General features: G+C 40.1%; 1 protein-coding gene across 4 annotated transcripts in view; it reads left to right on the forward strand.

Moving 5' to 3' along the window:
• DIAPH3 (diaphanous related formin 3) overlaps window positions 1-14,377 on the forward strand; it is a 509,860-nt gene that overhangs the window by 355,008 nt on the left and 140,475 nt on the right. For all 4 annotated transcript variants that reach the window (XM_045012145.1, XM_045012154.1, XM_045012162.1 and 1 more), the window contains one exon: window positions 1,660-1,795. In XM_045012145.1, coding sequence (XP_044868080.1) covers window positions 1,660-1,795 — 136 coding nt within the window. The remainder of the gene's footprint in view (window positions 1-1,659; window positions 1,796-14,377) is intronic.

Below are 14,377 nucleotides of genomic sequence, written 5' to 3' on the forward strand. Positions count from 1 at the left end.
AATTGAAGTCCCCCATCATCACCACCAAGTCCTATGCTTTGGATGATTTTGTTAGTTGTTTAAAAAAAGCCTCATGTACCTTCTCTTCCTGGTTAAGTGGTCTATAGTGGACCCTTACCATGACATCACCCTTGTTTTTTACCCCTTTTATCCTTACCCAGAGACCTTCAACAAGTCTGTCTACTATTTCTATCTCAACCTTAGTCCAAGTGGATACATTTTTAATATATAAGGCAATATCTCCTCCCTTTTTTCCCTGCTTGTCCTTCCTGAGCAAGCTGTACCCTTCTATATCAATATTCCAGTCATGGGTATTATCCCACCAAGTCTCTGTGAGGCCAACTATGTCATAGTTATGTTTATTTACTAGCATTTTGAGTTCTTCCTGCTTATTCTCCATACTTCTCTCATTAGTATACATCAGTGTTTTTCAAAGTTCGGGTTGTGAACCAAATTGGCAAGGAGGTGAATCTTTAGTAGATATTATGTAATGGGAAGTGTTTTTAAAAAAACAGTAGGATGAATGGTAGCTTTTTTCTGTTGTTCTTCATGTGTGAAGGTTTGCATTTCAGCAGTGACTAAACAATGTTCTTCAGAGTGCCAGAGGCCACAGGCTGTCCTCAGCAAAAATAGCTATGACCTAATTCATCTGCAGCTCACAATGTCTTCTGACAGCAATGTCTTCCATCTTCCCTGAGTGTGGTTTGATTTCAATCCTGTCGGGAACAATGAAAGGTATCGGTCACCTTTGCTAAAGGGCAATCTGTGGCCTCACCAATTAAGAAAGAAAATTGTAGCTATTTTGAAAAAGGGAAATTCTTCATGAGTTTTTCTGAAAGTAATCTGGGACCATAAGCACTCATGCATTAGTTTTAGGGTTTTGCTGCCGGGAAGAGTTAAGGCTATTTGGGTGCCTTAACTCTTTCTCTATACCAGGGATCGGCAATCTTTGGCACACGGCTCGCCAAGTTAAGCACTCTGGCGGGCCGGGCTGTGATCGTCGAACCTTCTGACACCACAGGTAAACGAACTATCCCGGTCCGCCAGGGTGCTTAACCTGGCAAGTCGCATGCCAAAGGTTGCCTATCTCTGCTCTATACCTTAACTTATTTGGATTTCTTTTCAGTGTTAACTGAATGCTGAACTTTTACAATGCTTGTTTTGGAGATAATTACAACATTCCTATAATGTGGTTCGCCCTAAGTGACTGATATATTAGAGAGTAAAATATACTATATGGAAAGTACAATATCTTCAGATTACATATTGTTTAATCTGTAACAGACTTCTTAGAAGGTGCAAGTGACCTTGTAGTGAGAGCTATTTGACTGCTATTATAACGTAGAAAAAGCAGCAAAGAGTCCTGTGGCACCTTATAGACTAACAGACGTATTGGAGCATGAGCTTTTGTGGGTAAATACCCACTTCGTCGGATGTAAGTGGGTATTCACCCATGAAAGCTCATGCTCCAATACGTCTGTTAGTCTATAATGTGTAACAGGACTCTTTGCTGCTTTCACAGATCCAGACTAACACGGCTACCCCTTTGATATTATAACTTAGGTATTTTTTCATTTTTATAGTTTACAAGTTTGTTCTGTCTGAAACTTTACTTGCATTGTTTCATTACCAATATCTCTCTCTCTTTTTTTTTAATAGCAAGCAGCCAAGGAGAATATAAGAAGAAGAGAAGCAGAGGAAAAACAGAGACGTGCTAGAATAGCTAAGGAGAAAGCAGAAAAAGAAAAATTAGAGAGGCAACAAAAGAAAAAGCGCTTGTTAGAAATGAAAACAGGTGAGTAATATGGAAAACAGCCTTTTCTATCTAGTGTTATGTATGAAATGAAACTACAGCCTCTATTTTATTATTATCTTGATGTGCTCTTGAGGAGAGGCAGAATAAATGATTTCACCAATTAAATAGTACAGCAAAGCTGTTCTTAAATTTGATTTTTATTAACAAGCTGTTCTAGCTTATCTGCTTTTCTCAAGCTATGTTAGACCTTGAAATGGTGCTCAGTACTTTCCCATTCACAATCTATTGAACATTTTGTACTCAAGTATTAATGATTTATCTCAATTAAAGCTAAGCTGAAAAAGAAGCTATTATGTTACGTGTGAACAAAGTCACTTTCCAAATCACAGAGCCAATTTATTTGTATTTTAGCTAAGGGAAACTGTGATTTTTCTGATTTTTCCTTTTATGACAATAGGCTTCTTTTATGTAGCTAAGATTTTTCTCTGAGTATGTGTCAGTGTGGATCCCACTGTGAGTGTACATGTACCGCATGAGAATGGAGTTTTTCTGAATCGTAGTGTCCCCGTCAGGGCCAAGGGTTTGTCTTTTACCTCCTTTTGATGCAGCATGAGGATGTAAAGAGTGGGACAACTGCAACCCTGGCTCAGTTTCCTCTTACTACCCATAGCAGTGAGACAGAACCTGGTGAGTGTCCAACTCACTAGTTCTTTGCTCAGGGTAAATTTCTACATATCTTCATGAAAATCTTAGAGCTATTTCTGATCTTTGATATTGACCATCATGAAATGTCTCCATCCCTCTGAACTGATCTCTAATGATCAGACTCCACTCACTGTACAGGGTCCCTTAGCATGATCAACTCAAAACCTGTGGGCTTATAGCCCTGTCCCTCCTGGGCTGGATTAATCTCCCCTCAAGGTGGACACAGCATGTATGTTTTCTGTATATCAGAATCTCGAATACCTAGCGGATGATCGGTCTGCATGTCATTCTCGGCAAGAACACAGAAGTCATGACATGTGAGGCTAAAGCTCCATCTCCTGGAATGGTCCACGAAGGCCTCATCAGACCCTGAGGAGAAGAGCTCCAAAAGTTATGCTGGCAGACAAGCCAGCTTCATCCACCACCCCAGCCAGCAGACTGACAACACCAAAAACCAGTCCAGACAAGACGGAGCTGAGAAAATACCTTGCACTGAAGCCATGCTCACCTCATTTGCACCAAAGCTGCCACTCAAAAGGGCCACTCTGAACACAGGAGACAGTCAGCGTAAGGCGCTCAGTGTTCTCCCGTAAAGATAGACACCAAAAAGCTTTCATATATAAATCCACCAATCCCTGTGGAGAGTCAAAGTGTGGCAAAAAGAATAGCCTTAGATACAGGAGACTTCTATGGCACCAACCCTAGATCCAATGTTGCACCCATCAGCATTGATGCTCACAGAGGATGAGCCCAGAGGAAACTCAAGACGATCATTGCTGCAGAAACATCAGCACTGGAACAGACTCAGATATTAAGAGTGCTATGTACTTTGGTACCATCTCTGGTGGAGGTTTACTCTGCACCATCACCGGGCATACATTCTTCCCATCTTCTAGTAGAAAGCCCTCTCCTCTGCATACAGTGATTGACACCACAGAGACACGTATCAACTTCCCCTAAAGATTAAACTGTCACTAGCCCAGCAGGAATGGTACTGGACTGGCCAATACCCAACGAGCCAGCTGTATTCCTACAGTTTTCCACGGTGGCCCTATAGGCAGTACTGGGACCTATCTTCTCAAGCTTCAAGATGAAGGTCTCGCTGCACTTGAGTAAGAGGAAAAGGTCACTCAACACCCCTGGCTAGACCACCTTTGCCACAATACCAGGAAGGAGCAGATCCAGAGATAGAGCAACACCAACACTCTATATCATCACCAAAGGATTTTTGGTAATGATTCTTTGTCATCTGATGAAGGGGTTTCCTCAGTACTACTACCAGATGACTTAAAAGCATTCCAGTATAGTTTTGTGAATATTGCCATGACTCTCCCTTTGCCCCACCTAACCTTGTCTGCTTTTGAGGAAGGGAGGATAGGATTCTGTCATCCTTGACAACTCCTTTCATTGTGCGGGGTAGGAGGAAATAGTGATTTGTTCTTTGATTAAAAAAAAAAATGTCCTATATGGAGCTTCAAAAAACTTGGCAGCTATGCTTTGAAGAACCCCAGCGAGATGAATGTTGCTAACCTTGTGGAGCTGCGGGATCTGGAGGCTCTGGTAGAGGAAGAAGCCACAAATCTCAGCAATCTTCCTAGTCAGATTTGTGCAGTTCAGGAAGTTTTATATATATATGGTTTATGTTTATATATATATATATATATATATCAAACAAACAAACATAAACCATATATATATGAGAGAGAGAGTCTGTCCTTGTAATAGTAGCACAGCTATAAACTCTTGAGCTATAGTAAAAAGAAAAAGTATAGTATATCATTGGGAATATATAGTCAGTCTTTATCAGTTTCAAATTGCATGGAGATAGTTTAACTTGCATAGTGATATTGCACTACTACTAAAACAGTGAAGGGGACAAGAGGAAATCTCCTTTTTAACCTTTCTGAGTTGCAGTGGTAGAATATGTAAGGAGCTGATGAGTACTTTCTTACTGATATGGTTCCCTTGCCAGTACCCCTCTCTCTCTTTCCAATCTTTATCCATTCTAATAAAATGTTTGGTACTGTATCTTTAAAACCATTGCCTTATAAAATGAAAATGTGGGCACTGATAATTTATTACCCTGACTCATTATTTATACACATGTATTTTCTGTTAATTAAGGGGGCAGGCAAGGGATGAGGCATCAGCTTCAGAGGCCATCAACTGAAATAAAACTCCAGTAATTATTTTGTGTAGGTACATATGAATGTGCAATCATTTGTATGTAGATAGATGGAAATAATGATTGCAGACAACTTACATCCACTCTGATGGGCCAAATGCCAACTTTGTCCCTTGTTTTAAAAAAAAAAAATCTAATATTTGAAAATAAAATCTGGGTTTATGTATTGGTATCCACAATGCATGTAATTTGATTCATTTAATTTATATGTTGCAAACTAGAATTGCATCAAATTGTGTTTGACAATCAAATGTGGCTGACATCTCATATTTATGATTTGGGGGAGAAAATATGAAGAGTGTACTTTATTATTATAAATTAATATTCCTCTTAAGATAACACCTAGAAGCACCAAATCAGGAGTATGTCCCATCATGCTAGACACTGCACAAACACACATGGAGATGTAGTGCGCACGATCAACACCTTGCAATCTAATATCTATTTTTCTTTAATCTTCAAGACAATCTTCCTCTACCAAAATTAATATATTGCTCCTTTACATGTGATCCAGGCTATGAGATATGCAGCTAGAAAGAATTTTAAAATGTATTTATCTGCATATCTGGTACAGTACATTTATTGCTGTTCCATTCTTTTGGGAAACTAAGGAATTATAGTTGCTTTTTAATAATAATATGTATATTATGTAAGGGAGCCTGGACTTGGCTTATTGAAGCCACTATGGTGTTACTTAATTCACAATATTTGTTTTATTCAATAAATTTTCTAGACACTCTAGTTTACCATGTACAGTATGTAAGTTTTCTGTCTTGTAGTTTTTCATTGTTCTGGCTTATGCATACACTTCTGTTTTCTACAACTCTTTAGAGTGAAACTATTATTTTTTATTCTTTGTACTCTCTAAAGGCTACATTGGTTGTAGTATAATTGAGAATTCCATCATTGTGGCATCTTCTTTGTGCATCACTTTGAATACTACTTAGGTAACAAGCCACTTTAATCAGTAGTTATTTACATAATCTGCTTTTTCTTATTCAAAAGCAGCGAAGTGATGCCACAATGATCTCTTACGCGTCAAACCTACAAACCACAATATAATTTTTGTAAAAGTTACTCAGGAGTTGGAATAAGCAGCAGCAGCATGTTTCAATTGATCTAATAAATCATGACCTCAGTTGTTGCCCTTTTCTGCCTTATATTCAACCTGTTCTTTGGGAATAAACAATTCTAATTTTGCAAACTCTATTGGAGTGCTTAGTATATTATTTCTTAATAAACTAGCTTTAGTTTCTAATTTCTGTCCTTTAGTTGTGACATATGGATATTGTCAATAATTGTGTACTAGACTTCAAAACAAAAAGTCATATTCCACCTGACAGCAGGATGTTGAATTTTTACACCAGTTTAGACTATTAAGTTTCAGCTGTGCATATATGCAAAGAATTACAATTCCAATGCCATTGGATAAAACACTTGACTTTGTCTGGAGTAGAAATTTCCTGTATTTTTTACCCTCCCTATTCCCAACACCAACGCATGAGACTTCCATTGGAGTAATCCTTCTTGCTGTGAGGGAGAATCGGTACGATAATAAAACTCCTTCAAACTTGCCCCAATGAGTCACACAAGTAATCTCCTTCCTTTTAAGAGTAACAGTTTTGATAGTTTCAGTCATTTCTAACATAGATTTTTCAGGTGACTTCCACTGAAAATCACAGGCCCCAGGACAATAGTAGGATCCTGATTTACATTTACATCCTGATCCATACATTTAGCCGTACAAGTTCACTCAGTTCAAATATATATGAAGCAGCCAAACTAACTGGTAATATGCATCTATATTATTGAATCTTCAGCATAGAATGTTAAGTTCAAACACCTGAACAACTGAGCATTATAATTAGGATTATAATTATATTTATTTGTACACCTGTATATTAGGTTAAACCAGGAGTCGGCAACCTTTAAGAAGTGGTGTGCCGAGTCTTCATTTATTCACTGTAATTTAAGGTTTCGCGTGCCAGTAATACATTTTAACATTTTTAGAAGGTCTCTTTCTATAAGTCTATAATATATAACTAAACTATTGTTGTATGTAAAGTAAATAAGGTTTTCAAAATGTTTAAGAAGCTTCATTTAAAATTAAATTAAAATGCAGAGCCCTCAGACCGGTGGCCAAGACCTGGGCAGTGTGAGTGCCACTGAAAATCAGCTTGTGTGCCACTTTTGGCACACGTGCCATAGGTTGCCTACCCCTGGGTTAAACACTATGGGAAATATGAAACACAAAAGTGGATTTTGCAGAAAATGCAGTAGTGAAGACTAGCACATATCTTTTAATAATACAAAATAAAGCTTAGATGCAAAGTACAGGTAGAGAAGTAAAAGTTAACCTTTCTATTCAACACTTCTGGAATCTGTAGAAGGAGGGAAAAGCAAGCTGTCTTCCAAGGGAGAAAGTTCTCTAGAAAGCCACCCTCTTGTATGTCATGCTAGAATCCAAAGCAATTTCTTCATCTCACCTTCCCTTCCCATTCTCTGCTGCACTAATGATACTAACTTTAGTAACACATGTATCTGCTTCTCCCACAACTGCTTCCAAGCTGCTCCCTATTCATGGACTGTCCTCTGTGAACTTGTTCTGCAGGCCACTTTCTTCTCCTCATTCAAATTCCTCCTTAAGGAACACTTCTGCCATGAGGCTCACAGCAACTGAATCACCTGCCTCCTCTTCCCAATCTACATACACTCCCACTCTGTCTCTCTGGGTATGTCCAGACTACCTGCCGGATCGGCGGGTAGCAATTGATTTATTGGGGATCGATATATCGCATCTCATGTAGACGCGATATATCGATCCCCGAATGCACTCCCGTCAACTCTGGAACTCCACCAGGGCGAGTGGCGGTAGCGGAGTTGACAGGGGGAGCCGCGGCCATCGATCCCGTGCCGTGAGGACGGGAGGTAAGTTAAGATACGTCAACTTCAGCTATGCTATTCCCATAGCTGAAGTTGCGTATCTTACACACACACACACACCCAGTGTAGACCAGGCCTCTGTCTCTGTACCATCTCTGGTCTTTTCTTTCCAGTGGGTGTGCATCTCCATGTTCAAAGTATTCGGAGGAGGCTAATGGGTGTCCTTTCTTTCTCCTTTAGTCAAGGCTTACAAAGGAACCTGGCACTTTCTCCTCCTTTGTAGGAGAGAGTAGAAGAGAGGTTCTGCTTCAATTGTGGGTCCCTATGTGTATTGCACTGTGGGTACATATTCAGTCCCTTAGCTTGAGACCAGAGAATTCTTGCAAGCAGTGTCCATTGCTCACACCTGTGCCCCTGCTCTCCTCATGCTCCATACCAAAGGTATAAGGGGCAGGTTGGACCAACTGCCTCTCCAGTTACTTCTTACTGCCACATGGCCTGAGTCAGGACCTCCAGTATCTGGAGTGTCTGGGGTTTTTTCAGCCTTGTCTTCAACCTATAAATATTTCAAAGTTTTCTCTTTAGTATAGGTAGTGTAAATAGTCTTTAATAGCATAGTTAGTATTTAGTTAGTTTCCTTACCCCAGGAACCCCTACCACCACCACTCTGGCTCCTGATACCGGAATTAGACTATGCCCAGAACATCAGGCTTTAAAAGCTGTCTTCTGTCCCCATTCCCTTTTAGTCAGCAACAATCACCTGCACTGCTTTTACTGCCTTGGGGAAACAAATATCTCCATCAGCTGCAATATTTGTCACTCCTTCCCTATGCATACCTAACAGATTCAGGAATTCCAGCTTAAAAAGCACCTAGTGAAAAGGCTATGAATGCCTAGTCCTGACTCCCTCTATACATTGGCCAGAGTGAGCAAGGAGCGCACCTCCTGTCATGTGGCCTGACTTAGGAGTGAGAGAGAGCACACCTATGGACCGTCCATCGGGGTCTCATCAGGAGAGCAGGGAATGTTCTCATAAACACAAGAGCAGATTCCCCCTTTAAGTCTATTCCTCTTAAAGTTGAACAAGCCTTTGCACCCAGCCCCTAAAGACTTAGAACGTCCTAAGCCCCAGGGCCATGATAAAAAGGGTCATAATAGCGGGGCTTCATTGGTACCAGACTCCTCCCCAGCAGTAACAATGCCAGCAATACTACCTAAGTCAAAAGACTGAGAACTGACAATATGGGCAAAGAGTACCCATCAGGAACCTCAGTCACTGATGGTACCATCACAACCCAATATCCACACAGTCTTTCTACCTCAGCTTTATCAGAATGGGCAGAGCTCGGGATATTAATAGATGAATAACCACACACAGTGTTCCGTAAAGACAACATCTCACTATGACTACATCCAAAATTCACTCGTATATTTTCAGAATTTCAGCTAAACCAGTCAATTCACTTCCCTGCATATTTTTTTCCAAAGCCCCATGACTCTGGTGAGGAAAGGAGACTTCATTCTCTCGACATAAGATGAGCATTGGCATTATACCTGCAGAAATCATATCCGATCAGAATATCATCTGGAGTGTTTGTTGCCATAGCAGAATGAGTCCAAGGTCAAGCTATATCCTCTCAGAGGATCTCTGGCTGTATCTGACACTCTCAGTTGGCACAGCTCCTTCTCCTACATAGGGCCAGGGCTCACTCTGCAAGGGCCTAAGTTTCAGTGGCATCACTTCAAGAGGTCCCCTTGCTTGACATTTGCCAGGGCAGCTATATGCAGTTCCAGCCACACATTCAAAACACATTATGCCTTGATCCAAGATTTCTCTGCTGACACATCCTTTTGGGGGAAAACGGTTCTACAAGCAGCTTTACCACCTGCATTCTTGCACCCACCTCCTCTTTCAGTACTGCTTGTCAGTCACCCACAGTGGAATACATATAGGGACTGGCACTCAAAGAAGAAAGGGAAGTTACTTATCTTGTTGCAACTGGAGTTCTTCAAGGTGTGTGGTCCCTATCTGTATTCCACAACCCTCCGTTCTTCCCCTCTGCTTCAGAGGACATTGCCTGCAAGAAACCTCTGGTCTCAGGTACAGGGAGTGCATGCATACCTACAGTGGAATACTGATAGGGACCACACATCTTGAAGAACTCCAGTTACAAAAAGGAAAGTAGTAACTTTCCAGTCTTCCCTCTGGCTTTCCCTTCTGGTTGATTCTGGTGTTGCATCTGTCTCTGTTGCTGATCATTACAGTTATCTCCACTCAGCAGTAGCTCAGCAGCCCCACGGGGTTCTGAGGAAAGAGTAAAAAGTGCTGCTACTGCTTACTCGATACAAGGGGCTTGCGCACTCATAACCCCACTGAGGCTTTCCTGTGACCACAGTAACCCAAATCTAATCAACCCTGTAGCTCAACTGTGAGCTTGAAGAAGCCACCTCTAAGAATGATTGAGTACCTCAATTTTCTTGTTCCTCCAGTCTCTCTCTCTCTACTATGGCTGCCAGCATGGGTGCTCATTGTGCCTATGTAGAAACTTTCTGATTTGATTAGTGAATATTTATTTTTAAATTTAAATACAGTTTAATTTTTATTTAATATGAGTTTTTTTTCTCTGTGATCTACCACCTGCAAATGCATATGGTACCTAAAGAGAGAAACAACTTTATGATAGTGATATATTACATTATATTACAAATAACAGATCTTTTGAGATGCTGATTTCATTTTAAAATAAAAATGTGCTAATGAAGTTTGAGTTCCTTGCTGCTCACAAGTGATTTGTATAGGAAATCTTTCCCTGAAAAATGACATTAGTGGAAATATTAGTTTTCAAGTAACTTAAAATAAAGATTTGCTTCCATTCTTGCCAGCTTTGTTTGAATTGGAGCTGTGACATACACAAAGAACATGAAAAGAATAATTCATAAATAGTAGACTTTATTAACCTCTTTATATATAGATGACTTTGCACTTTCAGTGACAATTGTTCAATCAGCACCCCAATCTATTATGAATAGAGCTCATTAATGTGCATAAACTTGGTCTATTCTGGTTATAATGCATATTTAATGTCACATACTTTTCTTATAGTAGCTGCTTAGTTTTGCTTTAAAAAATAAATAGCCCCAAGTGAACAAGAAGAGTCCTAAAATCAGTAAATCCACAATAATTACCTTTTTAAAAACATTATCCTTATTAATAATTTATATTACTCTAATTAACCCAGTATTTAAAATTCTTAGGTAAATGAGATGATAGACATTTACACCAAGGTGTAACGTGCAGGACAGAAGATGATAGTGAATGAGGAAGAATGGTTTGGAAGTAGTTGCCTTAACTTTTCATTTATAACCTTTTTAATGTTTAGGCTTTTGCAGAAGTGGCTATATTGCAGCTGTAAAACTTTGTGTGTGTGTTAGCAGTAGTCAGTGACAGCAGGGTTTCAACCGTAACTATCTTTTATAAAGTTTTTTTTTATCTGACCGTTTCCTAAATTATTGAATTTATAGCATTTTATTGTATGTTGTTTATTTATAGACTGGTGTCAGATTGTGGATGTGGGGGAGTGGTAGATATGGTCAGGGGTGGCTCTAGCAATCCCGCCGCCCCAAGCAGGGCGGCGCGCCGCGGGGCGCGCTCTGGCGGTCGCCGGTTCCGTGGCTCGCGGGACCTCCTGCAGACGTGCCTGCGGAGGTTCCGCGGCTCCGGTGGAGCATCCGCAGGCACGCCTGCGGGAGGTCCACCCGAGCCGCGGTACCAGCGGACCCTCCGCAGTCATGCCTGCGGCAGGTCTACCTGTCCCGCGGCTCCGGTGCACCTCCCGCAGGCGTGACTGCAGAAGGTCCGCCGTAGCCGCCTGCCGCCCTGCCAGCAAAAGGCCGCCCCAAGCGCGCGCTTGGCGCGCTGGGGTCTGGAACCGGCCCTGGATATGGTATACCTTGACTTTAGTAAGGCTTTTGCCACTGTCTTACATGACTTCTGTTAAACTAGGGAAGTATAGGCTATAAAGAGCTACTATAAGACGGGTGCAAAACTGGTTGGAAAACTGTTCCCATAGAGTAATTATCAGTGGTTCAAAGTCAAGCTGTAAGGGCATATCAAGTGGGGTCCTCCAGGGATCTGTCTGAGTCAGGTTCTGTTCAATATCTTCATAAATGATTTTAATAATGACATAGAGAGTATGCTTGTAAAGTTTGCGGACAATACCAAGCTGGGAGAGGTTATAGATTGGAAAAAAAAATTAGCTTGTGTAGTCTGGAGAAAAGAAGACAGAACAAAGGTACATTATAGCAGTTTTCCAGTACATAAAAGGTGGTTACAAGGAGGAGGATGAAATGTTCCCCTTGTTAACCTCGGAGGATAGGACAAGAAGCAGTGGGGTTACATTACAGCAAGGGAGGTTTAGGTTGGACAAAAAGAAAAGCTTCCTAACTGTAAGGGTAGTTAAGCACTGGAACAAATTGCCTATTGAGTCTCTGGAATTTGAGTCATTGGAGATTTTTAAGAACAGGTTAGACAAACACCTGTCAGGAATGGTCTAATTATTACTGAGTCCTGCCGTGAGTGCAGGGGACTGAGCAACATGACTTATTGAGGTTGCTTGCAGTCCTACACTTCTAAGAGTCTGTGATTTTTTGCCCTTGTGATGCACTGTGCAAAGGGATCTTGCGTGTGTCAATTTCCCCTTCCCACAGAGCTACTGCAAGTTATCATGTGTCCCCACCACTAGAACACATTCTGTGTAGAGTCTCCCCCCTGCCACTCTTTAAATTCCTGTTACAGCAAAGAATGAGCAAGTGAGTAGTTCATCATGTCATAGTTTCATCATCTCGTGGCTGTTGTTCCTGGGTAACGTGCTTTTCAGGGTGGATTTGATTTAAGTCACTAGTCAGGAAGACTCAATTTAATCATGGATTTCTACATAAAAGTTCATTCTTGTTGGTTGTTATAACCTTAATATATATTCACAACTCAGAGATAGATGTAGGTTTCATTTTTAAAAGGTACACACTATACATTTTTAAAGTTATTTTATTTTGAAAACTTTTCAGATTAGTTTTACAGCTATATCAGAAAATGAATGATTGGTTATTTCATTTAGCAAAGGTAATTGAAGCCGATATTTATGAAGTCACTGGTAGGTGAACTATCTCCAATTCAACCGGTTAATCATTAATATTTGGAGGATTTTTTTGCCATACTGTATTAGGAGGAAAACATTACCAGACAGACATTTAAAGTGTTTTATTTAACTAAAACGATGACGTTATGTATTCTGGATTTTTTTCTTCAGCAGCAAACATAATATTTTAACAAAACAAGCATATGAATTTAGTTAAACATTCAAGTTTTTTTTTAAATCAGGCTTGTTTTTGTTAAAATTGTTTTTAACAAATAGTTAAATGAAATATTTAAAACAACAAAAACAAAAATTAAATTGACTGTCAGCCAGGTCAACATGAGAAACTTAAAATATTGGCTTCTGCAGCTAACTCTGTCGTCTTCACTTTCGTTTTCCTGTTTCTTCATAATCTGGAAAAGAAAAACAAGCTTTCCTGATTTTTCAGGTCCCAAATCATTTCTCAATTTGGAATGAGTCCAAAGGAAGAAAATATTCTTTCTACACCGGAAGAAGAAGCTACTGCTGTTAAAATTGAGATTATCACTTCAGCAGTCTCTGAATCCAAGTGCTTAAGTGACTTCCACCAGTTCACTGGTGTGACTTTCTTTACAACATCAGCAAACATATATTTCTTGAACGGTTCACCCTTAGCTCTGAAGTTTATCATAGTTGGCTTTATGGAGGGATGATTGCTGGATGTCCATATCATAGCCAATTCCTCTTCTTCAGCAGTTAAGCTTTGACCCTGGTACCGAGTATTGAGAATATTTGCAAGAAAATGAGCTGGAGATAGTGATTGTCCCATTCATTTTTTTAATGCTTGTAATTTAACTTTGTCAGTGTTGCATATTTCTCTTTATAAGATCTCACTCAGTTCCTTCCGAATTTCAACAGTGTCAACAATAAAACAGCTATTTCCCTGCATTTTGTTCAAGGCTACAGAAATAGGCTTCAGGGTACTCAGCATGTGTTCAACATTTCTCTGAAGACCAATGTTGAGAACTTTGGCTGTGACAGTGCCATCTATTTTTTCATGATTTTTTTCATAAACTGTCATTGGATTAGGCCAGTTCTTGATATAGTGCTCAAAACAGTCCACTACTAAGTTCCATCATACGTCTTATGGGAGAGTTAGCTTGGTCTTCCCACATTTTTTCAGAGCAGCTGCTACAAAGTGGTTGTTGCAGAAGTATTTTGCAATTTCAACAACATGAGCCTTTATTTCTGGAACACTAAAGTCTTTGGCTAGGAGATGCATCAAATGAGCACTGCAGCCATATCTGATTAGATTGAGACTCTCTCCTAAATAATTGCTTCTCATCTTGGATACATTTGCAGCATTGTCTGTGACCAACTGTGTACTAGACATTTGAATTTTTTTTCACAGTTTGTTATAGCTTTTACTGCTGCTACTTGTAAATATTCAGCTGAGTGTGCATTTCCTGATGTGTCAATTGTTTCTGTAAGGAAGACATTCCCTTCTTCTGTTGTCACACAAGCACATACAACAGGATCATTGTGGACATTGCTCCGCCCATCAAGACTCAGGTTAACAATTTTACCCTTTAGACCTTTTGCACACTGCTCAATTTCTCTTTTGTACACTTTATCCAGCAATTTGCCTGCAACATCTGCTCTGTTGGGTGGACTGTATCCTGGTCTTAATGACTGAACCATGTTAATGAAGTGTGGTTCTCAGTCATACACACAAAG

The sequence above is a fragment of the Mauremys mutica genome, chromosome 1 (genome assembly GCF_020497125.1).
Source record: "Mauremys mutica isolate MM-2020 ecotype Southern chromosome 1, ASM2049712v1, whole genome shotgun sequence".
Taxonomy (NCBI): Eukaryota; Metazoa; Chordata; order Testudines; family Geoemydidae; genus Mauremys; species Mauremys mutica.